The sequence below is a fragment of the Emydura macquarii genome, unplaced genomic scaffold (genome assembly GCF_026122565.2).
Source record: "Emydura macquarii macquarii isolate MOO-44397 ecotype Brisbane River unplaced genomic scaffold, CSIRO-AGI_Emac_v2 contig_2428, whole genome shotgun sequence".
In the NCBI taxonomy this organism is placed as follows: domain Eukaryota; kingdom Metazoa; phylum Chordata; order Testudines; family Chelidae; genus Emydura; species Emydura macquarii.
In genome coordinates, this window is record NW_027132565.1 from 319,665 (window position 1) to 346,392 (window position 26,728).

Below are 26,728 nucleotides of genomic sequence, written 5' to 3' on the forward strand. Positions count from 1 at the left end.
GGAAATCCTGCTCAGGGGGTGAAATCAGAGAAGATCAGGGTGCATGGAGTATTGGCAGAGTATTTGTCACAAAGGATATTCCATGAATTTAACTTCTCCCCATGCTGTGCTGAGGGAATGTGGAATCCAAGAGGATGAGAACATGATCACTGAGCCCCCTGAGGACAAGCAGATGTCTGGGGAAGTGGGGGGAATGTCACACCCTCACTCGGAGTTCCCAGGTTCTGTGCACTCTGGGGGCTTTGCTGACGCACACACAGATCTGTAGTTGAACCCCTGCCTATTTTTAAACCTGCAGAGCCCAGAGCCCTCCCCATGGCTGGAGCTTGTCCCAGGAAGGGAGGGGAACAGGGATTCTGTGTGCAACCGAAAACCATCACAGACAGGACAATACACGGCTTCTGCCCCCTTGAAAGCTGGAGGGATGGGGATGAGTTAGCATGTCCATGAGGTTTTAACACCCTGATCCCATTGGCGGAGGGAGGTGCGGAGATGCAAGTCTCTCTCACACTGCAGCTGTGGATCATGGAATCGATTCCCCTCCAATCTAACTGGCCAGGGAAGACCCTGAGCAAATTTGGAATGCAGACCCCACGGCTTCTAATAACCGACAGGACTAGAATCCCTTACCCAGCGAGGTCACATTCTTGTAATTCTCCTGCATGACGTCCCTGTAAAGGGCTCTCTGAGCGGGGTCCAGCAGAGCCCCCTGCCCCATGGTGAAATACACAGCCACCTCCTCGAAGGTCACTGGCATCTGAAACAACAAAAGTCTCCCCTGAGCACCTGCTGCCCCAGCCACGATCTCACTAGACACAGGAAAGGAAGAAAAAATATCGGAAGCTCTGGGGGACGACGACAGAGTAACAGAATCTCAACCCCACCTGCTCAGAGCAGCCAGGAGGCTTCAGGGAATGGAGAGCCAGTGAGAGCTCCTTGTCCCTCCCGGCCGATGGAGGAGGGCTGGGTCTTCTCACTGAGTACGAATAGAAGCTGTGCATGGAGCAGGGGACATGGACAGGCACAGATTTCACAATAGCCTCTGGCTAGTGGGTCCAGGCTCCAGCCCTGAGAGTCTGGTCAATGTTCCCAGCCCTGTGCAGGGGGGTTGTTCCCTGTTCCAGAAATGGGGGGATTTCCTGCCCCCTCCCCACCAATGGACATGTTCAGAAAAATCAGATTCAGGTTGAAGGTGTCCCAGGAGGCCAATCACACCCTGTCCACCCTCCTGCCACCCTCTCCCCCCCAGCAGCTCCCTGAAAATCCCCTACCTGAGTTGGCTCCACCACAGCCATTTCCCTGCCCTGATGCCTGGGAGAGGGGACGATCCGGAGCTAAATGTGGACGTGATTCTTTAGCCTGTCAGGGCCAGCAGGGTGACTGGGGAGGTTTCAGAAGGGGCGTTGGACCATCACACCCCGATTCCCTCCCAGGCTCTTTCCATGCTGTGGAAGAAACACAGTTCGTTTATTACTACCCAGGCCAGGCCAGGCCAGGCCCCTCCCAGCAGAACTAAACCCAGCGGGACTTTTAAACCCTGCCAGGGACAGAGTCTCTGATCCAAACGCTAGAAAAACAGGGGAACTCAAAGGAGCCGCTTTGGGGGGTTCCCCCCACACGGTCCCCCCCGGCAGCGCAGTGATCCCAGAGGGGCAGGACCTGCCCCTTCTCTCGCAGCTGCTCACCCTGTTCCCAGGACAGCCGGGCTGCCCCGGGAGGGGTTGGAGAGACCCGATCTGGGCCGAGCTGGGAACCTCTGCCCCCACTGCCCCCTTCTTTCTCCCCTCCCCCGGGCCTGGGAGAACTGGTTTGTGGCCCGTTTACACGGGCGATTGCTCCCGGCAGAAACGGATCGGCTCCTGCTAGTCCCCCCCTCCCCCCGCTTCCCCCCCCCCCCCCCAGTACCAACCCACCAGCAGGTCCCTTTCCTGCCCGGCCCCGCCACGTTCTCCCAGGTCCTCCCCACCTCACCTGCCCCAGGGGCTGGTCCCGGGCACCGCAGAAAGTCCCCCCCAGCCCAGGGCTGGGAACCGAGGGGTTCACCCAAGGTCTCTCCCGGCCGGAGGAGACGCAGATCTCCGGCTCCCAGATCAAAATGGAGGCGGCGGCAGCTCCTGATCCAGTGCGGGGAGCTCAGCTCCCGGCTCTGCTAGGTCTACACCAGCGGGGAGCGGATCCGCGGACACACCCGCCTCCACCACAGCCAGGGCCCTCTGGTGGCAGCAGCTCCGCCTGAGCCCCCCCCCCGGCCTGGTCCCCCCCCCCGATCTCATTTGCCCAGCCGCCCTCGCCCCCTACCCAGCTGGCAGTGATTCCGGTCTGATACTGGAGTGGCTGAGCTCTGCAATCAGGCCAGGGCCCCGATCAGGAGGGAGCCCAGGGAGATGGGGCGCCGGGGACAGATGGTCCCAGGGAGCAGTTTGTCAGAGCCAGTCCCTTGTCTCCACACCAGGCTGGCTGGCTACTAGCCCCGGATCTGGACTAGGAGCTCTGCTCCCCTAGCTCGGATCATGGCGCTGTCAGAGCTTTGCCACCCGCTTCCTCCCATTACTTGTCCGTCCAGATTAACCCATCCCTGGGCTCTGGGCAAAATCCCCTCAGGTCTGCGCCCCACCCAGGGATCCCCTCCGCAGCTCCCTGTCGGGCACTTGGATGTCAGCAGCGAAGCTTCAGCGGGTCTGGTTTAGGGACTGGTGCACTGCCCATTCAGGATTGGCCCCAGCACCCATCTCCCACCATCGTAATTGGCAGAGAGGCATCGGGCCAAAACTACGTGAGTGGCCTTGTGACGTGGTGCGTGGGGTTACAGCATCGTTCGCTCACTTTCAGCCCTGCCACCGACCAGCTCTCAGCACCTCTGACCATTCACTCAGCTTTGGCCTTGATCCTCCCACCCCCGCCTGAAACAGGGGCAAGCCTGAGCCAAACCGGAGTGAGCAGTGGGACAGCCAACACAGCTCTGTTGTGGGGCAGACTCCCCCCCCCCAAAACCCCTATTAACTGGCCTCCAGTCTCATGCCTAGGTTGTCTGAGCCTTAATCCAGCCTGGACTTCCCTTGATCCCTCCAGGGTTGGGGGTCTGGCAGGGAGGGGAGTGGGGGGAGTTGATTCAGCAGCGGTTGTGTCCAGGGGGGTCTGGTCCCTGCTCAGAGAGAGGAGGCTGTGCTTGATCTGTTGCTGGTTTTCATCCTGGGTCAGGAGCTGTTGTGTCCTTCATTGGGATCTGGGAGCCCGAACTGAGCAGCTGCTGCTCCCCCAGTGGGGTCTGCGCTGGGTGGAGACCTTCATTAAAACCCCCTCTGGGCCCAGCCCTGGTGGGGACGTTCACTGGGCCAGAGAGCGAGATTGACTCTGCAGGCCAGTGGTTGGGCACCTGCCCGGGAGGGCCCAGTCCCCTTTCCAAGGACCCTGTCATGATTCACCCGAAGTGTCACAGGTTCAACAGGAGAGATTGAGGGAGCCCCCCCCCCATCAGAAGATCCCAGGGGCCGTGGGCAGGGCACTGAGCTGAGTGGTGTGGGAGGTCCCTGTTCAAATCTTTTCTCCCCATCGGGCACAGGGAGAATCTAACCTGGTCTAAGCCCTGGGCTAAACATGTGAAGGAGGAATCACCCGGCACACTTACCTCCTGCGGGGGTTTTGTGTGGAGCTAGGTGCCTGCCTCACTCCTTCTCACAAGCGCTCAGACACCTGACTGCAGGAGAGGGGTTCCCAGCTGTGGATTCACAGTCAGAGAGAGACGCCTGCTCTGGGAAGGTTTATATCCGGCAGAGGGGCGGGGATCAGACAGTGCCCTCCCCTCAGCATCTCCTCTTGGCTACTTTAGAGAGCTACTGGCTACACTGTGCCTACTAGACTAGGGTGTTGTGACTCCTGTTCTCAGTCCCTGTCTCTCCACTTGTCATGGAGCTCCCTAGGGGAGCCTGGGTGACCAGCTCGGGCTTTGTGGATCCAACTGTTGTTCCAGGGATTTTCTAGACCCCAAAAGTTGGCCTTTGCAACATCAAAGTCCATTTGTTCAGCCAGGCCTTAGCGGCCGCCACCCACCAGATCTTGGATCTGTCGACAATGGCAGACCTGGCTGACGCAGATGGGTCTGCTGTGCCCCAAGTGCCCCCATTGCCCACTATAGTTTTCCAGTTTTCACCCAACTCATCAGCCTTCTCCCCATGGCTGCCTAGAACGTTCCCGGAAAGTTTGACTGGATCAGATGCCGCAATCCAAAGCTTTTGCATCGCCCCAAACAGACAAAGGCGTCGAGTTAAGTGCTGGGCCTCACTTTGCCAGGCCAAAAACAAATCAAAACACTGCCTGGCTCCTCAACAGCACTTTTCATCAGCAGACCTCCGAGCCCCTCACAAAACACACTGTTACCATTTCTATCCACAACTGCGCCACCGAGGTGAAGAAAAGTGCCTCCCCAGGCTCATTGTTTCTACTTCCACAGGAGGCAGGGAAATGGGAGATGGCAGCCAGCGGGGATTTCCCTTGCAGTTGGTGGATTTTCCTACCAGACCCATAGAAGAGTCTGAAAACCCGAGGAGTTAGCAGCTCTCGTATGACCGAAGAACCCCTCAGTGGCCACTGCAACAGGGTGCCTCATTCTAGGAGAGCAACGCCGATCAGGTCTGACAAACTCATTACACCCAATGTATTGCTTTCATACTATTTATCCACCACGGGTCATGTGAGGTCTCTAATGAAGGGTCCCGTCATACAGATCCTCCTAATCATTACGAGAAGTAGGGGCAGATGATCTTTAAGGAACTATGTTTATATATATGTTTTAAAGTGTGAACAAAAGCAGGATTGACAAACAGGTTTTGCCAGACAAAGGGATATCTAGTCATCTGTCTCCCACGGTTCACATGTACATTAGCATTGTAGGGGAACACAACTGAAGCCCAGTTTTCTTACAGAAACAAAAGAAGGAGCACTCAGAACAAACAATGGGGGTGCCGGGGATGGAAGGATGCACTCCAGGGGTTTACTGGACAAGAAATGGGGGACAAGAAGAGCTGCCATCCTTCCCTGAGGAAGCAAACAGGAGAGCATGTTTTGCATTCATGGAAAAGGGATCCCAGCCATGGTAGTTGGTGACTCTGGAGGTTTTGGACATGGATTTTACTTGTTCAAGTTAAGATCAGACTATCTCAGTCCTGTTACACCTTGTGTTTTATATCTAACCTGCTGGTCTTATTCCTTTGCTCACTTTTTAAAATCTTAGTTAATAAACTCCTGTTTTTTTTACTAAAAATATATCTCAGCACGTTGATGTTATACTGGAGCTGATCCTAAGTTGAATCAAACAATCCGGTGTACATGTTGTCCCTTTGGGGACACTTACCTGGGAATTTCTGAGTGTCCAGTGGAGAGGGGCTGGATGCTACAGAAGGACACTTCAGAGGAGCTCAATGACTAGGTTGCACCTTACTGTTAACCTGCAAGGCAAAGTCAGGACTAACCCAGCACTGGGGAGATTGTGTGGCGAGCTAAATGGCTGAGGGTGACACGGAACCGACACCCAGTTAAGCAGAAGCACGTCTCCCTCTGGCTGAGGCAGGGGGGCAACAAGGTGATGCACAATCCTGGGCAATCTAAGAAAATATCACATCCAGAATCTGCCGTCTGTGGAGCTCAGGGCCGGCAAAATAACACCTCGAAGAGGCTTCCCAGACAGCCTCTGTGTCCATGGAAGAGCATTTCCCCCCCCCCCAAATTTAAAACCAGGGACATGGGGAGTTTGAGAAACTAAATTCTACTTTACTCTTTTCAAAGCAAGAAATAAAAGTTATAAAGTGGGTGACATCACCAAAACCACCCTCCTTCCCCCTCCCACACACACATTTTGTGTGGAGCGAGGCAGGTGCCTAACTCACTCCAAAAAGAAACGCTTTAGGTGCCTGAGCCATCTGACATGAGGCCCTGGGTTCCCGTTTGTGGATTGCTAAGCAGAGATAGTCGCCCCACTGCAGCACAGATTTAGGCACCTATCTGTGAGAGAGGGGCAGGAATTAGGACTCCTTTCCCCCTTTGTTGGCCTCTCCCATTAGCTGGTTTAGATGGCTCCCCGCCGCGTGAGCTGGCTTTTGTGAATCACGCTGTAAGGTACCTGTGTCGCCCATGCATTGTACAGAGAGTTTAGTCACCCAGCTCAGCACTGAAGATCACTGTTGTTCCTGTGATTTTCTAGCTGCCTAAAAATTAGGCCCTGAGATACTTGGCATTGCAACACCCAAGTCCTTTCATGGATTGCACCCTGTGCAACCAGTCACCTCTCTGCAGAGCACAGCTGAGCAACTCCTGATTGATGTGAGTAGATACAGGACAAGAGGCAGAGCACAGGCTGGATAGCAACATATCACAGTAAAGGCTCAGCTCACATCATAGGGACATGCGGGTATATTCTCTGTTGGTGCTGGAGGTTCACAACCAAGTAGGGAAACAAATCCCACGATTCTACCCCCAACAATTGCAGCTGGGAAATTAACAAAACAAATCAGAATTGTCTTGTATGCTTTAATGTGATGTAATTTAATGTAAATATTCGTCAGATTGAAAAGGAGCTAAGAAGTAGCTTCAATAACCCCAGCACTGGAAAAGAGAGACACAGATTTTGGGAACAGTTTTTAATGACACTAAAATGGCAACAAAGCCAAGGAGGTGAAATGTGCAATTAATGAGTTGCAGTCTCAATTTCAGTGACATTTGAAAAATCTCTCTGTCCCTTTTGTGTTCCCTTTTCTCCTCCCTTTTCTTTCACACTGTTCACTTTTACTCACCATTTTTCTAGCCCACATTTCCCACCCCTGTTTATTTCTGTTTCTCTTCAACTTTCCTCTGATCCCTACCACAGATCATTCCCCACTCAAGTTCTCCATTCTCTCCCTGAGTTTATCCCTTCCCCTCTCGCTGCCTCTGACTGGATCCCCTCTTCAGTATTTTCCTCTCATTGTTTTCATAGCTATTTTACAAACTTTCTCCAGGACTCTCTGTTCATTTTGTTTTACTTTATCTTTCCCTTTTCTTTCCTCTATTTGCTCTGGTTCAACCCACCCTGGCCCCAGGGGCTCCACCACTTTGCCAGCCTCAAAAGTTAAAAATCGTGAGTCAGAACCGAAAGTCGTGAAATTGAACCTGCAAAACATGAGGTTTCAAACAACACAGACTGTATCTGGGTGATCCTGTGATTTGTGAACTCTCCCTGCCCATCCCCTGCGTGTGTGTGACAATTCCTGTGGTGCCAGCCCTGCAGCGACAGAGGAAGGTGACTGGCCCTGCGGCAGGAGCTCTGGCTGGGAGCCCCAGTGAGATCTAACCCCACAGATTGTACAAACCCTCCCTGCTGCTGCGGAGCTTCCAGCTTCTCCCAACCCCCCAAACCTCATTAATTAATGCTGGGTCCGGCCACCCCCACGTCTGCCTGTCCCAGCCCGGCTGTTAATTCTGCCCCTGCCCATCCCCACATCTGCCCCTCAGGGCCCCTCTGCTCCCCCTGCAGCTCCAGGGGTTCTTCACCCTCCTTCCCCTCCCATCCCTGGTGCTGCAGGGAGGGGGAAGGAGCTTCCAGGGATCATAGAGATGAAGGACCTGGGTAGATGGGAGTCCTCCAGGGTCATAGAGACTAGGGTGTGTGAGGCTAGAGAGGGTCCCCAGTGTCTCATGGAAACAGGCTGAGCTGGGATCCTTCCCCCACCCAGAGCCAGGGGCGGATTCTCCCGCCAGGGACAGAGGCCGGCGGGAAAATGAAGATCAGGGCCTGGTCACCAGCATCGAAAAATGTCACCTGCCCCCGGTCACAGTCCAGACACACCCGGATCCTGCTGGGGACACGGCGCCGGGGCAGGGAGGTCACAGGGGAGGTGAGAACAAAGAACTGATCCTCACACCACCACACAGCCCAGATCCCCTCCTCAGGGCTAGGGCTGATCTCTCCCTTCCTCCTTACAGACTCTCTGGCCACCCCCACAAGCCAGTATCCCAAACCCTCCACCTCCACCTCCACCTCCCAGTAATGTCTCCCCGAGGTGAATCCCTCACAGCCCAGCACACAGCGCTCAGTGTCAAATCTCTCAGGGTTGTCGGGCAGATCCTGCCGTGTGTCTGCCCATCTCACACTTTTCCCTTTTTCATACAGGACGAGTTCGGGATTTGCCGTGTCTGGATCCAGAGTCACATTCGCTGGGGGGAAGAGAGAGAATCAGAGCGTTAGGGGCCGAGCACAGCCCAGGGGGAGGGTTTGATGGTGTCAGTGACAGAATCTGCCCCGCCTGGAGCGTGAATCAGGAAATCTCCTTCCTCCAGGATTTACCCGGCAGCTCTGAGATGGCAGCAAAGTGCTGGGGAGAGTCACTGCCTGGCAGAGACGAGTCAGTCACAGAGGGAAAGAATCAGCTGGGCCAAGCCTGGGACTTGGAATCTTTCCCCCCTGCCCCGAGCTCTCCCCACGGAAGGGCCTAGAGACTCTGGGGCCCTGGCAGATTGTACAGCTCGGTGAACATTGACAGAGCTCCCCTCCCCAGCTTGAATCTCACTGTGTCCCTGCTGCCCCTGAGCTGGACTTTGGTTTGGGGCCTCCCTGCCGCTGGTATCCTGCCTGCTCTGAAATGTCAGTCCTCGGACAGCAACGGGCCAAACAGGAGCAGGATTGAACATGCCCAGAACTGCACTGCTCAGCAGCAGTTGCAACAGAAAAGTACATGAGCATGAGGGAGGGGTTAACACAGGGGAAGGGCTCCTAGTTGAATGAGGAAGAAGCTATGTGTGGGGGAGCTGTGGAGTAGGTGGCTGGTGGAAAGAAAGCGAGGGCCATGCTAGTGCTGGGAGACTAAAGCGATGTCCTGTTTAACAGGGACAGGAGAATTCTGGTATCATGGTAGTTGGAGAGAAGAGAAAAAAGAGACAAGATCCCAGGTTGCAGACCCTGTCTGTGCTGGTTTTATTCTGCTGTGTCCTAGTTTAGCAGCCTGATCACAGGAACTCCCTGGGTCTGTATATTGGAGCCAGGAGAGCCTCTGTCTGTGATCAAGGCTCTGTCCCTCTGCTTAAGATTAGAGCAAGGATCACCCACAGACACACTCCCTGCTCACCAAGTCAGTATGAGGTCACTGCAGAGCTACTGGCTTCCTCCATAGAGAAGAGGAAGGAAGAAACAGAGCGGCATTGGAGACAGGCCATCAGAACCTGGAGAGAAAACCAACTCCCCCTGGGCTAGAGGTTGTGGAGCTGCATTTCCCACTGGCTCTGTGCAATGAGTGGAAGCTGCTCTCACAAATCTCTGTCGGGTGCAGAGCCGAGGTAGGCAGTGGAGAGGCAGGAAGAGTAGCTGCAATATGATACAGATCATTGTGGTGTGCTAGGACACAATCACAGCCCTGCCTCACCTCATGCTGTGCTGTGAAATGCAGGATGCTGGGAATGAACTAACACGTCCACTGCCACATTCAAGAAAAAAGAGGAACATTGTCTCCTGGGAACTGATATATAGACACTGATAAAATACTATCGTTAATTACCTTCTTCTATAGGTGGCACGTCTCTTCTCCACCCTAAAACCAAGCACATCATTAGAGATGAGAGCTGATCTCAACAAGTATTTCATGATTCAGTATTGTACAAACTATTACAATGAGGGAAAATAAAGTGATAAGTTTTCCAGCAGTATCCTGTCATATAAATCATCAGAACCTCCACTGACCTTCATGAGTCTCTCTCTCCCAGGGTGTATCTTCACTGCAGAGTTAGCCCAGGATCTTACTTGGCTGCTGTCCCTAAGCTGTTTATTGCTCAAGCACAAAAACTCTGACTCAAGTTTGCTGCTCCTTTAAACTCAGGCTGGCTGGCAAGACTTTGGGTATAGGCTACAGTCCAGGTTCCCCTTAATACAGGTTAGTTACCTGGGTACTTTGCGGTGCGGAAGGAGGCTAATCATCTCAGATGCTGATAGTCCTCCAGTGCTTTCCCACAGTTCCTCCGGGGCCATATTTTCTTGGTCACTACCTACGTCCTTCTTCTGTACCAGAAACCACCTTCCAATGTAGAGACCCTGGTGGTCTCTACATTGGACCATTCCATGTGATCTGCTACAATTCTACTGCACTTCCAGAGTGCTTCTACAGTGATGCCATATGGGAGAGCATCCTCCCAGCATGCTGCTAGCTGGCCAGGTACTAATATGAAGATCCTGGTGTACTTCTGATGCCAGGTCAGTAATACTCATGATTTGGGGAGGGATGGAGTCAAAATCAGCTGTTGCAGGAGGATATCTCCTAGAAGCTGGCAGAGAAGGGAATTTACCAGAGGAAATCACAGTGTAGGGAGAAAATTAAATCCCTCCAGACTACATAAAAGCCAGGATCACATCCCCCAGTCTGACACTCACTGGGAATGTGCCCTTTCTACAAGGAGCTGGACCAGGTGCCTGGCAGTGCCCCAAGCAGAGAGCCCCCTTTCCCTCTGGATGGGCTTTGGACTACGGATGGTGCTGGTGGTTGATCAGGCAAAGCAGGACCGGAGGAGCAATAGCAAATGCTACGTGCTTTGTAGCATAGCCAGAATGACCTGAAGCCTGAGTTCCAGGACCTCTTTGGGGAGCAGATGGGAGAATGGACAAGGAAGGATGCAGAAGAGGGGCCAGCATTGCAGCAGCTGGGTAAGATGCAAGCTGCCAGATTTGTTATTGTTCTGGGGAATATTAACAATGTTTATAACCAATCTCATTACTGACACAGGGATGTTGTGTGCTGGGGGTGGGGCTGGTCAGCTTTGATAACAAAGCTTCACCTGAGGTCAGAAAAGACCTCCATTTTCCCTCTTCCTCCTTTCTTGCCCACTCCTCCCTGGTCACATGGATTTCAAGTGTGTATGCAGGCAGGGGAATAAACACGAAACCAGTGCTGTGTTCTGGCACACTCTGCTGCAGGCATGCAAAGCAGTACAAGCAGTGCTTGGAAATGTAGGGAAATGGGCAGCAGAAGCATATGTGTGTATATGAAGGTGCATTTATCCTGCCTCAGATCAAGGAGCTGAACTAGATGATCTCTTGAGGTCCCTTCCAGCCCTACAGTCTATGATCTCACACTGACACCAGCATTACAACATCTCTGGAGGCAGCTTAGATATTAAGTCCCATGCAATGCCCTTGGCAGTATAAAGTGCAGAGCACCTGCAATGTCTCTCACTGTTCCAGATCTTGTGTCCAGCTGCCACAGGTGTAAGGTGGATAGGGTTGCAGAGCCCATCTGTGGTGGTTCTAGACTGCTGCATCCTAGGTTCAGCAGCCTGTTTATGTTTGCGTCAAATGGTCAGTTTTCTAGGCAGAGCAAACTTCCCACACTCCCCGCAAATCTTGTGGCTCACTGGTCCTCTCCAGTGATCAATCTGCCCATCAGTCACCAGGTGGTGAAAGACCTCCATGGCATAGATGGATGGTTTTCTACTAGAGGCTTGGAACAGGTCCTCTCTTTTTCATTCCAGAATTTCCAGCAAATTGACAAGATCCAGTGTTAGCACAGCCTGAAATAATGTTAAGACCATCACTAATAAAAGGTTCTGGAGCTGAAGGTCTGGACAAGCTCGTCACAGAGCACCAGAAATGCAGCCTTCCTCATGCAGAAGTTCTGGACCCACTACTGTTCATCTCAGATCTGCTTCATAATGTAGCTCCCATTGTTCTGTTCTTGTTCTCCTGCTCTAGATCTACCGGTCAGCAAAGGAGGAATCCACAACTATTAAACCCACATTAGCTATCTCCACAGCTTCCTGTCTGCATGATCTCCTCAGCAAGTCATGCCACCGCCTTCCCAGAGTGACAAGCTGCTTCTGAAATGTCCTGCACCTTGTCTCATGCCCTACATCTGCCTTCTGGTTGTGAAATGAGGGTTGCATTAACTCTAACAGCTGGAGCAACTCCTCATTCTGAGTTGGATCCATGCCTTGCCACTGGCTGGAACAGGGTTGCAGGCAGATGTGTGGTGTTTGCCAGACCAGAAGTGGTTACTATACTGAGCTGATGGGCTGAGATCACTTCTGCACAGAGCCCAGGAAGGACAGACAAGGTCTCTCACAATAGACTGAGAAAGAATTCATAACGCAGTGTGGTGCTACATACCATGGGACATCCCGCTAGAGTACTAGCCCCTCACACAGGTGTGTGCAGCACCACTGTGGACAAAGCAACACGGGCATGACTCGGGTAGGGCTTTGCAGAGGGGACACTCACACCTGGGCAACACTAACCCACTTGCTTAGACCCGGGTGCAAATTACCAGGACTAACTCTGCAGTTATGCTTATGCTGCTGAAATTCAATTTGTTAGTCTTTAAAGTGCTACAGAACTCAGGTTGTTTTTGGTGTATACAGATTAACATGGCTACCCCTCTGGAACTCTGCAGTGAAGACATTCCTCTAGTGACTACACATTTAAGAAGTCCCATTACCTATGTAACTATTAACACTTACGATCAGTTTCCTGTGATTTAGGTTAGATTTCAGGAAAATCTTTCTTACTATAAGGGTAATTAAGCCGTGGAACAGGCATCCAGGGCAGGTTGTGGAATCCCTGGCACTGGAGGTTTTTAAGAACACGTTGGACAAACAGCTGTCAGGGATGGTCTAAGTTTACTTGGTCCTGCCTCAGTGCAGGGGGCTGGAGTCGATGACTTCTCAAAGTTCCTCCTAACCCTCTATTTGTATGCTTCCATGTACAGGAGCAGTTCCATTGAATTCAAAGGGTTCTACTCAGACACATAAAATAACACATGACATCTAGAAAAATAATAATAAATAAGTTTTCTGTGAAAAAATGGCCTTTTATCAGAAAAATATGGTTTGTGGTTTTTTTGTTTGTTTCTTGGCAGAAGATTGTCAGTATTATGAACATTTTTGATTTTTTGAAATATTTTATGAGGGGCTTTTTTTTAATCAAATACATTCTGTGAAATATCTTTTTATTAATTAATGAAGTTTTTAATTTTAATAAAGAAACAGCGTTGATCAGAATTTTTAAAAAATTAGAATATCCCCAACCAAACAAATTGTCCTTTTCAAGCATTTGAAAACCTTTGTGAACTTTTAAAGTACTTTGCAAAGCTAGTTTTCTATGTTACTTTAAGTTCATGAATCTTTATAGGGTCAGAGACAATCATTATTTGAAAAGATTTACAATTATGAAGAAAAGTTAAATTACAAATATGTATACTTAGATAAAATGATTTGGATATTTGCTGTTTCTCTGGTTAGTAGAAACAAATCTATTGAGAGAGACTCATGTCTTACCACAAAGGTGAAAAGGTTCATTTCCCCCTTTTTTTATATATTACATGTTTTTATTACATTAGGTTGCCATTAAGGTAAAGAATTTGTGATTATTTCTATTCAAATCCCTATTTTATTTATATGACATTTATCTCTTCTGTCTCATTTCTCAGTACGGTCAGTACTAAAGTTGAGACTGAGAGCTCATTTTGATTTAAACCTCTTTCTTTTAATTGTTTATTGCATTTTCCAAATTATCTTTTGATGTGAAAATTATCAATCTTAGCCTTACCCCACATTAAAGAAATAAATCAAGATGTGTGCACACACAAACAAACCAAAACCTCCACCCTGATCAAGATACAGTTATGTAGAAAGTTGTAGTGGTGAAAAGAGAGGAAAGGAGACTTATCAAATGCTGCCATAAGTTTCCCTTTAAAAATATGGAAATAAATATGAATGATTATTGAGAACTTACTTCTGCATTAATACACAGTAAAGGACTGAAATTCACGGGACTGTGGAGGTTTGTGTCTGAGTTATATGGAAGTTGGGCAGAAAGATTTGAGAATCAATTATATTTTGGCTCTAATGACTCAAAACAAGCTTAGTTTGAAAGCTGGAAAATAGCTCTGAATTTCTTTCCTGTCTGCGCAAAAAAGAAGCGTTTATTAACTGTGTTTCCGCAGTGGCACTTTTTTTGTAGTGCTCATCCACAAAGTGTCAAACCTCAGGTATAACTTTCTTCTTTTACAAGCTAAAGTTCTTTTGTACTAAGTTGTCAGTATTAAGGTAAAGATGCGAATTTCCTTCTGTTCAACCCTGACACTTAGAGAGATCACTGCAATACAAACCGCATTTTTTGTTCATTAAAACAGTCCATACTACATTTTGGTTTGAAAGTCCTCAGGTTTGTCTTTCCCTAATTTCTTTTTAAAAGTTACTCGAAAAATGAAACAACTCCAAAAATTAAAGAAACAAAATCACCCATATGAGGTATCACAACATTATGTAAACATTTTCTCAGAGGGCAGAGAATCAGACTTACCATATTCTGCATTGTGTATCCCATTAAAGAAAGAAAGAAAAAAAAATTTGTTAGAAGTTTCCCTTTATTTCAATTTATCTTCAGTAAGACATTTAGGCTGAGAGATTATTTTTATTAAACCTCCTCTTCAGGAGGTCAGACTAGAGACTCCAGTCCTCCCTTCAGCTATTAAACTCTGTGAATCAAAATCATCAATTTTTCAAAGAACCTTTTGGTGTCCGATTCATCCAGTTTATTCTTTTCCCAAATTTTATAAAATGACATTAAACAAACAACCCCCACTGCTCAAAGAAAAAAGAAAAATTTTAAAAGGAAACAACTCCACAACAATGCAGCAAATTCCCTCATCAGGATCCAATTTTGTACAAAATATTTCTTCTCAGAGGAAGGTTCATGACACTTACCAATTTCTACATCTCTTATGCCTAAAAATTAAACAGAAATACACATATTGTTTGTTAGGTGTTTGCCTTTTCTTATCTTTAATTTCTCTTTATCAACAGTATGACAGTAAAGACAAAGATTATTTCTATTCAATCTCCTCTTAAGAAGGTCAAACTAGAGGATCTGGTCATCCCTCCTAGTCTTAAACTCTACAACTCTATTGCTTATCAATTTTTCAAATAAGTTTTTGTTGTGAACTGAAATTCTTCCAGTTTCATCTTTCACCACATTTTATAAGGGTACATTGAAAAAGCAACCCCCTCAGTCTGCCACAATACTACTAGTAGTAGTAGTAAAGCAAGAAAACCAATAGTAAAAGTTTTCATATTGCAAATATTTTAAATGTTCAATTTTAAAACAAACACCTCCACCACAATTAAACAAACTCCCACATGAGGATCCAAATTGGTACTAAAAGTATCTTATCAGAGGAAGGATAATGCCACTTACTTATTTCTTGAGCTCGTTTGTCTAAAATTTAAAGAGAAATAAATACATATTTTTGGTAAGTGTTGGTAAATGTTTTATTTCTCTTTATCATCAATAAAACAGTAAAGATTGAGAGATTATTTCTATTCAATCTCCTTTTAAGGAGGTCAGTCTAGAGGATACGGTCATCATGTCTGGTCTTAAACTCTGTGACTCAATGACTCTATTTCATATTAATTTTTCAAATTAGCTTTTGGCGTGAAATTCATCCAGTTTAGTGTTTCCCCACACTTTATATAGTTACATTAAAAAAACACACCCCACAAAGAAAGAATTATAATAATAAAAAACAAATAAATGAAAAAACAAAAACAGGTTTAATAATGCTTAAAAAAAAATTAAATTTAAAAGCGAACAACTCCACAACAACTGAACAAACTCCCTGTGATGGAGTATACCACTTTAAATCCAAGCCCTTTGGACTTCACGGGCCGCTGCCACTTTCCAGCCACTGATGGACAGAGTGGCCACATACATCCTATGCAGCCACCTACGTAGACGATATCATCATCTACAGTGAGAGCTGGGCCAAGCATATGAAGCATGTTGCTGCGGTATGACAAGCTCTCAAAGAGGCAGGTTAGATGGCCAAGCCATGTCGCCTGGCCAACCAAGAAGTCATTTACCTAGGGTATGCTGTGGAGGGGAAGGGCAGACAGCGCAGCTACAATCTTTCTTGAAAGAACACCAATCTCTAGTGAGCTGCCCTGTCCCTTCCACAAACAAGCAAGTCCGACGGTTTTATGGGATTAGCGGGATACTATCCACCGTTCATCCCAAACTTCACTGCCAGGGCTGCCCCTTTGACAGGCTGGTTAAAGACACTGCACCCAAAAAGGTCCATTGGACTAAAAGCCGTGACAAGGCATTTCAGGCACTAAAAGACTCATTGACCCAGCAGCCAGGAGAATTCCACTCAGACTTCTAAAAGTCCTTTATTCTCCAAAGAGATGTGTCTCATATCAGACTCAAGAATTTGGAGGAAGAGAACGCTCTGTTCTCTATTTCAGTAGGAAGTTGTTCCCACAGGAGGTAGCCTAATTGAGCGACAGGAAGGAGGCCCTGGAGGTTAAATGAGCCGTTGATGCCCTAAGCAATTATCTGAGGGGACACCCCTTCCACCTAGTAACTGACCATGCTCCACTCCACTGGCTGAACTCAATTACACACCATAACCCAGGTAATATGCAGCGGTATCTCTCAATGCAGCCATGTAGCTTTCAGCTGGAACATCATTCAGGAACAGAAAACAAATATGCTGACTTCTTATCACAGGATGGAGGGGACATGAACTGGCCCCAGGACACCACAGCCCAAAGTCTGAGGGGAAGGGTGTGTGAGGGGATAGTATACAAACCTATCCTTGGCCTGAAGGGTGAAAGGACGGTACTGGGCCCAGGTATCCCGGACCCCCCAGCCCTGCAGATCATGCTCCAACTGGGGAAAGGGGTGGAAAGGGAGTAATCCAGCTCAGAAGGAAGAGACTGAGGAGGACAGACCTACCCGGAAGGGTCCTGACAAGAACATAAGAAAGGCCATATTGGGTCAGACCATTGATCCATCTAACCCAGCATCCTGTCTTCCAACAGTGGCCAGAGAAGCCTTCCAACAAGGCTGCCAGAGAAGTCTCCCCAAGGGACTGACTGTACGCTTAGCCTGGTTGGGGCTGATGCTTTGATTGCCTTTTCTTTTTCTTTTCACCTTATCTTGGACTGGAAGCTGGAGGAGAACAGCAGAGGGTAGGAAGTGATGCAGGGAGGGCGACTCAGAGGACCACTTTGGGGACCAGACATTGTTGACCCTCCTCTTGGGTCAGAGCCAGGTGGAGTGGATGGACCTGGACATCCCTACCACTGCCTGACTCCCTGCTCCTCTGATTAAAAGAGGACCTGGGTGGCAAGACCTGCCCACTGGGAGGGGGCAATAAGTGTACTAACCACTAGGTCACCTAACCCAGCAACAAATCCCACGTGAGGATCCAATTTGGTACAAAAAATATAGAGACTAAGGCCCAGACAGCAGGCAGCACCTGCACTTATGTCTCCTAGACTGCTCTGAGAGCAAACAGTCCTTTCCCCCTACTGGGTAACAATGCCGCATATAGGGGAAACTGAGGCACACATATGCTTGATAAACATATTACAGAAAATTCCCACTTCAGCACACCTTCATTAACAAGCCAGACCTCTGTAGATTCTTGTGAAAAACTCTGAGATTGAGATCTTGTCTGCACTGAAAACTAGGCATAGCCACTTCTCTCAGGTGTGTGAAAAATCCACAACCCTGAAACACGTGCCTCTGCTGAGCTCATTCCCTCATTAGAAGGACTTTAAGGGAAAGAGTCTCTGGAAACACCCCAACAGACCCTAAAAGGTTCAGCCGATCACACACACACACCAACGTCTTCCTCCCGCCCATCCTGACACACACACAAAAATAAAATAAATCAAAGAAACAACCAAGCCTATATACAAATGTGTAACTATCGTCAAAAATTGCATTTGTGGAAAAAGGAAAATTGAAACTTACCAACTTCTTCAGTGAGTTTCCCTTAAAAAATACAGAAATAAAGAAATTATTCTCATCTCGTGCTTCATGAGAGTTAGAACATTACATGCTATAGTAAGAAAATTCATTAGGAGCATAGAGGGACATGTCTCATTTACTTGGAAATTGGGCAGATATTCTTTATGGATTAAGTGAATCAGGGCATGGACAGGGATGTCTGAGTTATGTAAAAGTTTATACAACCTTTTCCCCCCCGACTGAAGAACAAATGTGTTCATTTACTGATTTACCACAGGGCATTTCTATAGGGCCCATCACTATAATGTCAGGATACCTTACACTTCATTACCAATAAAGAGATTTGAAGTGCACATATGGAAGCCTAGGTTTTGCAGAACCTTCTCTCAAGTGGGACCAGAGACAGACAGCTGTAACCCCCTGAGAACTGGGAAAGAGGGAGAGATAGAGGACGAAGGAGAACACAGTTCTGTCTGTTATGATCTTATTGTCTGGTTCACTTTCTATTCTCTCTCCCACCCACCTCTGCCACCACCCTCTATCAATAAATACACATATATTCTTCTTCTTCAGTTAGGACAAGATCAGCAGGTCCCACATTCATTTCATGTTCAATTCCTAAATTGCCCTTATTCATTTATTAGAATAAAACCTTCATATCCAGTGCATTTCTCCCTCTGATAGTTACCTTTCATTTTAAAGTGATAAATAATGAGGCCAATCAAACAAACAAACAAAACCATCAGGATCAAACTCAGAGCCACCACCCAGGGATTCACCCTCGGGAAAAAGGGATCTGAAAAACAAAACACCCAGGACTTTCCTTAGTTTGGAAGCAGTGACTAAAGGCAAATGTTTTTATTTCATAAAAATACACAAATAGTGCCCAGCAGGATTTCTGTGAGACAAGAGTGAAAGAATGGCCATGTGTGTACTACACAAAAGACCAGACACTGATCTTAAAAACGGTTCCAACCAACACAGCTTTAACACTGATTTATCCTTGGGAAAACAGGCCTGGTTTGAGTCATGGCTATTCAGAGGACTGTAGATTTCAGGTCCTAATTATCAGCTCATAAAACCCCTTTGACTTCAACAGAGTTACACCAAATAATTTGTCCCTTAGTGTTCAGCAACATTCAGAAATTGTCAGATTAATCAGAATATTTTTGAAAAATCTGCCATTACCCTCAAATATTTGGAGAAATCACAATCACAATTCCTAAAGATATTGGTGCAGCAAACTAACTAATTTTCATTTGCTGGTCTTGTGTTCACAGTGATTCAGTCACAGACTCATAGACTTTAAGGTCAAAAGGGACCAATATGATCATCTACTCTGACTCCTGCACAACGCAGGCCACAGAACCTCACCCACCCTCTCCTGTAATAGACCCCTAACCTATGACTGACTTATTGAAGTCCTCAGATCACGGTTTAAAGACTCCATGATGGATATAACCAGGATGGACTTTTCAAATGTGCCTCAGGCCTTCTCTGCACATGGTTTGTGCTCTGATCTAGTGAAACTGGGGCCACCTTCTTATGGAGTCATTTTTAAATAGGTTCAAGAGTTGACAACTTCTGTGGGTTCCACCAATTTATATAAATTACTGCACAAAACCTTAAATAATAAATCAGCTTAATAGTGCCCTGCCTCCATCTAGCTGAAGTCGGTAAGGAATTGACTCAAGATAAATCTATAGAGGGCATGCTGAAACTTGTATCAGTGTTCACCCAAGCAAGTACCATTGATTAACTTAATAGTTAATAAGTGCAACTTTTGTGTGAAGACCACGGTACATCGAGTCCTTTTGTGGATCTGGACCAAAGTGACTTAAGGAGCACAAGTCCCACTGAAAGTCAGTAGAAACAACATCATCATATGATTTAGGTGACATTTCACACAAGTAATCAGGAATTAATTGGTGTAGCGACAAGATCACAAACAAGCCACAGCACAAAATTTACCCATTTAAATAAACCATTAATATGAATTTAAGGTTGCAGGAACATCTTGTGTCAGTGCATTGAGTGAAAGTTTCTTCTAAAAAATGATGGAAGGTTTGCGTATGTGCGTGTGTGTGTGAGCACTAGAATATCAGGAAAAATCAGACTTAATATTAAATTTACATGAAATCTAAAATGTTCATAGTCTTAATATTAACAATTAAGGGAATGAGGCTGCCTAAACTGTGACCCTGTAAAGATACCAGCCTCCCATCTTCTTTGTTTGTATGTGGATTATGAAATACCCAGCACAGATGTTTCAGTTCTTTTCTTCCTAAGTCATGTTTTATTTCTAGCGATGGTGAGTTCAGGGTGGGATTTGAATGGTAACTGACCTGCTATATAAACTGCCGATTCCTTGTCTTGATTGAGAAAGGTGTTTCTGATGCAACAGGACAACTTTTGGTTTGACTGTTCTTTTATAACGATAGCAGTTTCTGTGTCAAACAGGTTGTTATCCCCTCGGGATTTTGTTTCAGAGAGTGATGGTAAATGTTGCCCATTGAGATCTTTCCACAGCACCTCAGGCTCTGGGTACCAACCAGCTGATCGACAAACCACCCGGATCCCTCCATCCTGGTGACCCTCAACAGAGATGAGAGGAGCAGAGCCTAAACCTAAGGGGGAAATACATAAAGGTGTTAATTCCATGAATTAATTTATAAGGCATAAGGGAGGCGGGACAGATCGTGGATCCCTTCCTCACACTAGAAAGCACTAATTCATGTGGGTTGCCAGTTGAAGAGTTAAATGGATACTGGAATCTCTGAAATCCCAATGCTCATGGACACTCAAAAACTGTGAAGAAACATTTAAAATAATAGCACTGAGTCAGTGAGAAATATTGTCCTCTCAATACAGGAGGAACTGAATGCTAAGTACTTTTGGAGATATGACCTCTTCATTTAGATACCCGAATGGGATATGAGCTTTTGGAAAATCTGATAGTAAGTGCATTGGATAGATATATTTATTGTAAAAAAAATTAATTGGCCTGAGGGTATTAGTTTCAAAGCAGCATGGGAGAAAGATCCGTCTTGTCTAAGACTGGTAAATACATAACTCCGCACCACCTCCATGACCATTATACAGTCTCAGCAAATACGAAGGCTGCATCTGATTTTAGCTACACCCCTGAGAAACAGCCAGTAGTGAACCAATAAGAAGGCCATAAAAGTCTGGCAATCCCACCTTAGCCACACATCCTAGAAATGACTGCAGAGCAACTGGAAGGCCATATTTGCCCACAAGTTCTTCCCTCCTAACTAAAGACCCCTTTTGGAGTCAATCAAGATATGGCAAAAAATGGGCTTTTGCATTCTGAAAATGTTTTTAACAACATGTTGTCGGTATATTTTCCCAAGTGACTGTTTGCTCAAATTTAGACACACATTGTTATTGTGAAATATTTCACAAGCAGGGAGTCACAGTTGTTGTAATAGGAAAGAATAAAGCCTGCAGACCACGCAAAGATAAAACTGTCAGAAAACACTGACCTGCTACCCGCAGTTCCAATACGGTTTCTTCATACAAAGTATCATCTTGAACAAAGCAGAGGTATTGTCCTTCATCAGAGGGTCTGATATTGAGAATCCTCAAGGGAATGTTTCCATCTGTGAGTCCATCTTTCAAAAGCTCTGTCCTTCCCCGATACTCTGTCATCTGCCCTTCATACTGATCCATCCCATCGCGATACAGGTGCACAAAGGATAAAAACTGAGACCGGAACCATCTCACCTCCATGTTTGCAGCGCTCATCCTGGAGGACAGGTGACAGGGCAACACAGTGTCCTGACCCAGGGTGGCAGTGACAGGGTCACGGGATCCAATCACTGTGAACTTGGCTGGAAAAAAGCACCAGGACAACAACAAATGTAGCTCAGAGGAAGGTGGGGATTGGATAGGAAGGACACATCCAACAGGTTCCATTTCCAAAAAGTTCAGGCAGAGGCAGACACCGGCATGGAAAATTTCAGGCTGAATGTTTCAGGGAGAGCAGTGCTCATGTGCAGTGGGGGTGGGGCTGTGTTATAAGAACACTCAGCCGCAGTGCATGGCCCAGACACACAGCACTGAGAGGGGGGCATGGACAAGCTTGGTGCATGGCAGAGGCACAGAGCACTGGACGGAGTGAGGAGCTGGGAATAGGTAGGTTCAGTCCATGGCACAGGTGCTGACACAGGGTGGGAAGCTGAAGAGGGGTGCCTCAGTCCATGGCACAGTCACACATCAGAGAAACTGAGGCAGAGAACTGGGAATGGACGTGCTCGGTGTGTAGTTGAGACAAGCTTCCTATTCAACAGCCTGTTTTCCCAAGTGCTCTCGAATTGACATGCTCACTGCCATTGCCATGACATTCGCTGGGCCTCACCGGGGCTGGTGGGGGCCATATCTGGTGTTCTTTCACCCAGGTGCTCCTGAGCCAGAGCCCTAGTGCTACAGCCAATGGCTGGTCTATTATGGTTCAATGCTTCATATGATAAAGAGACCAAATAACTGAACTTAACCAAAGGTGTTGCCTAAAGAGAAAAGAGTTCACTACGAAAAGGAGGCACACATATCCTCTCTCCTGGAAGCAATTCTCATCTGGCAGTGTGTTCACTTTACACAGAAGTTGTGCTTCTAAAACACACTCCCAAACCCACTTACATTTATATCATGGCAGTTTACAAGTGAAAAAGCACTTCATACATCACCTACGATCCAACCCACCAGTTCCTCAACGTGTTCAATAACTTCCTTATCTCTGTTTGGACACTACATACAAACCAGGTGGGTAGAGGTACATCCCAAGCAGTGCTAGGACACAACATTCATGTGTCTGAGCTTTGATAGGCTTCCTTTTTATTTTTGTGAACGCTAACTTCAACTTTGCAAGGTTTTGTGGGATATTTGAGATTGGTCAACAGAATTGTGGGAAGAGCATAACACATTCCATTAATTTAACTTTCCCACACTGAACAGATATATATATATAATGCATAGTATTGGACTATTGTGCACATAATACCTAATAATATGGTGTATACTACACCTAACCTATATGTATTAGGTAACAATAAAGAAGTCACATGACATCAATATATTCTGGTTCTTAGATTCTTGAGAACATGTGAGTCTCAAATAGGGCTCTGTTCTTTTTTACATCTGAAACCCACTAACTTAATTTATAGATTTGTTTTATTGTTAATTATTATTGTTAAACTCTTCAATAAATGTTCATCCAATGCTTTGGACATCCTTAACTATCTTTTAAAAATACTCGTGTGAAGAAACTTGTGTACAGTGTCCCAGGAAGAAATAAAATAACCCACGAGCAACACAATCAGAGCAAAAATTAATAATGAAGGTGTTGATCTTGCTGGGTGGTTAAGTTTACACACTGTGTGTAGTTCCATTGACCTGGAGTTAAGCATGTTGTTAAGACACTTCATGGACCTAAATAAATCCTCTAAGACAGTGTTTCTCAACCTTTTTGATACCAGGGTCCAGTTTGGAGCCTTCCTAAACTGTGTCAGGGAAATCTCAGGGATCGGTGTGATCCACGGACCGATCATTGAGAAACTGCTCTTGGAAACAGCAGACACATTGCGGATTCCTACCTGATTCCATCTTGTGAATGTAAAAAGTAAGGAAGAAAATAACAAAACCAGGGAGAGGGGAGCTGGCTCTGAAGCTGTGGCAGAATGAAAGAACCTTCATCTTCACTGCAACTTGATCTAGACAACAGGAAGAAGGAGAAAAAAAGACTTCTCATAGTGAGCATAAGATTGTTTCACATTGAATCATTAGTCAAACATTAAAGAGGAGACATTAAATAAAAAAGGATAAATATATTGTTAAGTGAACTCTTCCATATTATGGAGTTAGAACAGCCATTCAATTAAAGTTGAAAATGTATTTCCTTTATGAGTCTGATTTTGTCCCAGCCTTACAAAATCCACATTAAAAAAAAGTCAAATCAGAGTCAGTAATAATTCCATTAATGGAGAAAAAATGTTAAGGAATGAGAAAGAGTGTGAGTGTGAGTTTGTGTGTGAATTGGCTATTCTTGTTGGGGGTTTTTTACTCATTTTTTTCTTTCAACGTATCACAGGCAAAAAGATTCAGTCCCATAACCAGAGCTATGAAATAGCAGGGACGACAGAGTAGGACGCTCCCCCATAAAGTTGGATTTGCATGAGTTTGTAACTTACTTTAGAAAACAGAAACATACCGTGAATTCATTCATATCAAATCCCCCTTTGAATGCATTGAGAGCAGGATCAGGTCCAGTTTTCTTCAATAAAATATAAGAGGAAAGAAAGAAATAGATTGTTAAATCCAATAACTAAAAGAGGTTGATGTTAAATTACAATGAAAGGAGAAAATAGAGCATGTATCATTTTGAATATTGAGCTCAAAAGCAAAGTTTGTACTCAGAGTAAGACCCATTTGTCCTGGGATTACAGGATCATTTTGCGGCACTGGTGCACTGTGGGTCAGGGGGCCGATGATTGCATTTGCGCGTCCCCCTCCCACATCGGTGGCAGCGGCAGTGCCCCACAGAGGGAAGGGGGGTCTGCGGGCTTGTTTCCCACTGTCCCCCAATCCGCTCACTGTGGTGCAGTTGGGAGCGGGACAGAGGCAGATGCCCCTGGGCTGCCCAGTGGCGGAGGTGTGTGTGTGTGTGTGTGACAGGTCCTGCCCTGGAGCCCTGCCGTTGGGTTGGCTGCCCGGCTCCTGTGTGCTGGGGTCCCCGCGGCTCCCTGGTGTCCTTAAACTTCCAAAGCGGGGCTGTGTGCGCGGATCATCATCCCCTGGGGCAGCAGCTTCCGCCCCCGCCTGAGCAGCCCTGTCTCTTCCGGTGTCACAAGGCGCTTGCTGCAGCCTTTCTAACATGTCAGCATGTGAAGGTGGGGGCAGATCACGGTGAAATCTGCAGCAGCTTCAGACTAAGTCCAGAGCCTGCGGCTGAGAGCTGCCCTCCAGCGGAGTCAGTGATTGCTTCAAGAGTGAACATTTTAAAAAGTAAAAACAACAAGAGTCTTGTAGCACCTTAAAGACTAACAAATTTCTGCAGGAATAAGCTTTCGTGGGCCTCTGGGTACCTCCTACAGGACAGAGCCAACAAAGAAAACAACAGAACACCAGTGGCCATCACCTACAGCCCCCAGCTAAAATCTCTCCAACCTGTCTTAGCAGATGATCCCTCACTCGCTGAAGCCGTGGGAGGTAGACTTATCCTTGCTTACAGACAGCCCCCCCAACCTGAAGCAAATACTCACCAGCAACCGTACAACAAGAACACTAACCCAGGAACCTATCCCTGCAACAAACCCCTTTGCCAGCTCTGCCCACACATCAACTCTAGTGACACCATCACACGTCCTAACCACACCAGCCACGCCATCAGGAGCTCATTCACCTGCACATCTACTAATGTGATATATGCCATCATGTGCCAGCAATGCCCCTCTGCCGTGTGCATTGGCCAAACTGGACTGTCACTATGCACAAGGATAAATGGACACAAATCAGACATAAAAATGGTCACATCCATAAACCAGTGGGAGAACACTTCAATCTCCCAGGACACTCTGTAGCTGACTTGAAAGTTGCCAAACTTCTACAACAAACCTTCAAAAACAGACTTCAGCTAGAAACTGCAGAGCTGGAACTGATCTGCAAACTTGACGCAATCAGACTGGGTGTGAACAGGGACTTGGCCTGGTTCTCTCATTGCAAGAAGTGATTGTCACTGTTCACACATTCTCACCTTCCAATCAATGGTTGTGAATAGGCCTCAGCTACTCTAACTGAATGGACTTTCCTACACCTTATACCTGCAGAAATGTGTCAGTCTTTAATGTGCTGCAGACTCTGCTGGTTTTGCTGTGCAGAGACTAACCCGGCTCCGCTCTGGGACTTTTAAAAAGTGCTGCAGGTTCCCAGCCCTGCCATTGGCTCCGCCACACGCTGCCTTCCTATTGGCTGAACAACGACCAGACCCGACGGGGGGAAGCAAACAAGGGCATGGCTCCAAGTCATGTGGGCGCTGGAGTGGGCGGAGGGAAGAGGAGCGGACTCTGCAGCGCGGTCGCTCCCAGCTGTTAGGGGGTGGGGAGTAGAACGCTTGTTCCCCGCCCCTCCCACAGCGGGAGCCTCGTGAGCCAGGCGGGAACTTGGCAGCCCAGCCCCAGGCTGTCTGCAACTGCGGGGGGAGGGGCGGCTCCCCCAGGGCGTGCCCGTTCCCCCCCCCCCCCCCCGCCGCCGCTCCGCAGTTACTGCTTCACCGGAGCGATCAATGCGGCTGCGAACAGCAGCGCGGGGCAGCGGCGGCTGCACCGACCGACAGCGGCTCACCTGCCTGCGCCGGGACCGGCCTCGGGCAGCGCCGGGATCTCGGGTTCGCTGCACTCCGCACCCGGCCCGGCAGCGAGTTTACACCGGCCGGGAGCGGGTCCGGGTCCGTTCCGGGGCTGCAGGATTAATCCTGGTCTGTGTCCTGCGCCGGGCGCTGCTGGAAACGGGTCCGCCTCGGCCCCTGCAGCGAGATCGGAATGGAAAGTGGAAAAGTCCCAGGACAGAGGCGGGGCTGTCCGTGCCCGTCACATCCTCGTTACACTGTGGGGGGAAGGATCCTCTCTCCAAGACCTCCCCCCGGTGTTCGAGGGCAGCAGGCTCCGCTTTCCACGGCCCGATCTGGCCGGGCCGAGAACTGCTAAACACCGTCACAATGTTCGCTACATTTTCATCTCAGCCCCGAATGGAAACTTCCCCTTTCATCGCCGCAGTAACAAACCCCCGTTGTGCTGCTGAGCGGGGGTGCGGTGACGCCTGGGTCTGTGTCGCTGCCAGGGCTGGAGGTGCGAGCCCAGCCCATCTCTGCTCTCAGAGCAGAGTCTAGCCCGGATCAAGCAGCGTTAGCTGAGTCCCAGCTCGGACGGTCCGTGCAGACACGGGGCTGTCCTGGGC

At 47.7% G+C, this 26,728-nt stretch overlaps 1 protein-coding gene across 1 annotated transcript in view; it reads right to left on the bottom strand.

Annotated features, from left to right (window-relative positions):
• Window positions 1–7,660: 7,660 nt before the first annotated feature.
• The window catches only part of LOC137162527 (butyrophilin subfamily 1 member A1-like), a 46,895-nt gene continuing 27,827 nt past the window's right edge, over window positions 7,661–26,728 (bottom strand). Inside the window, exons 5-12 of the mRNA XM_067562412.1 lie at window positions 23,374–23,490; window positions 21,268–21,615; window positions 20,107–20,388; window positions 18,450–18,557; window positions 17,765–17,785; window positions 15,197–15,217; window positions 9,516–9,548; window positions 7,661–8,181 (exon numbers count right to left, since the gene is read on the bottom strand). Coding sequence (XP_067418513.1) covers window positions 7,661–8,181; window positions 9,516–9,548; window positions 15,197–15,217; window positions 17,765–17,785; window positions 18,450–18,557; window positions 20,107–20,388; window positions 21,268–21,615; window positions 23,374–23,490 — 1,451 coding nt within the window. The remainder of the gene's footprint in view (window positions 8,182–9,515; window positions 9,549–15,196; window positions 15,218–17,764; window positions 17,786–18,449; window positions 18,558–20,106; window positions 20,389–21,267; window positions 21,616–23,373; window positions 23,491–26,728) is intronic.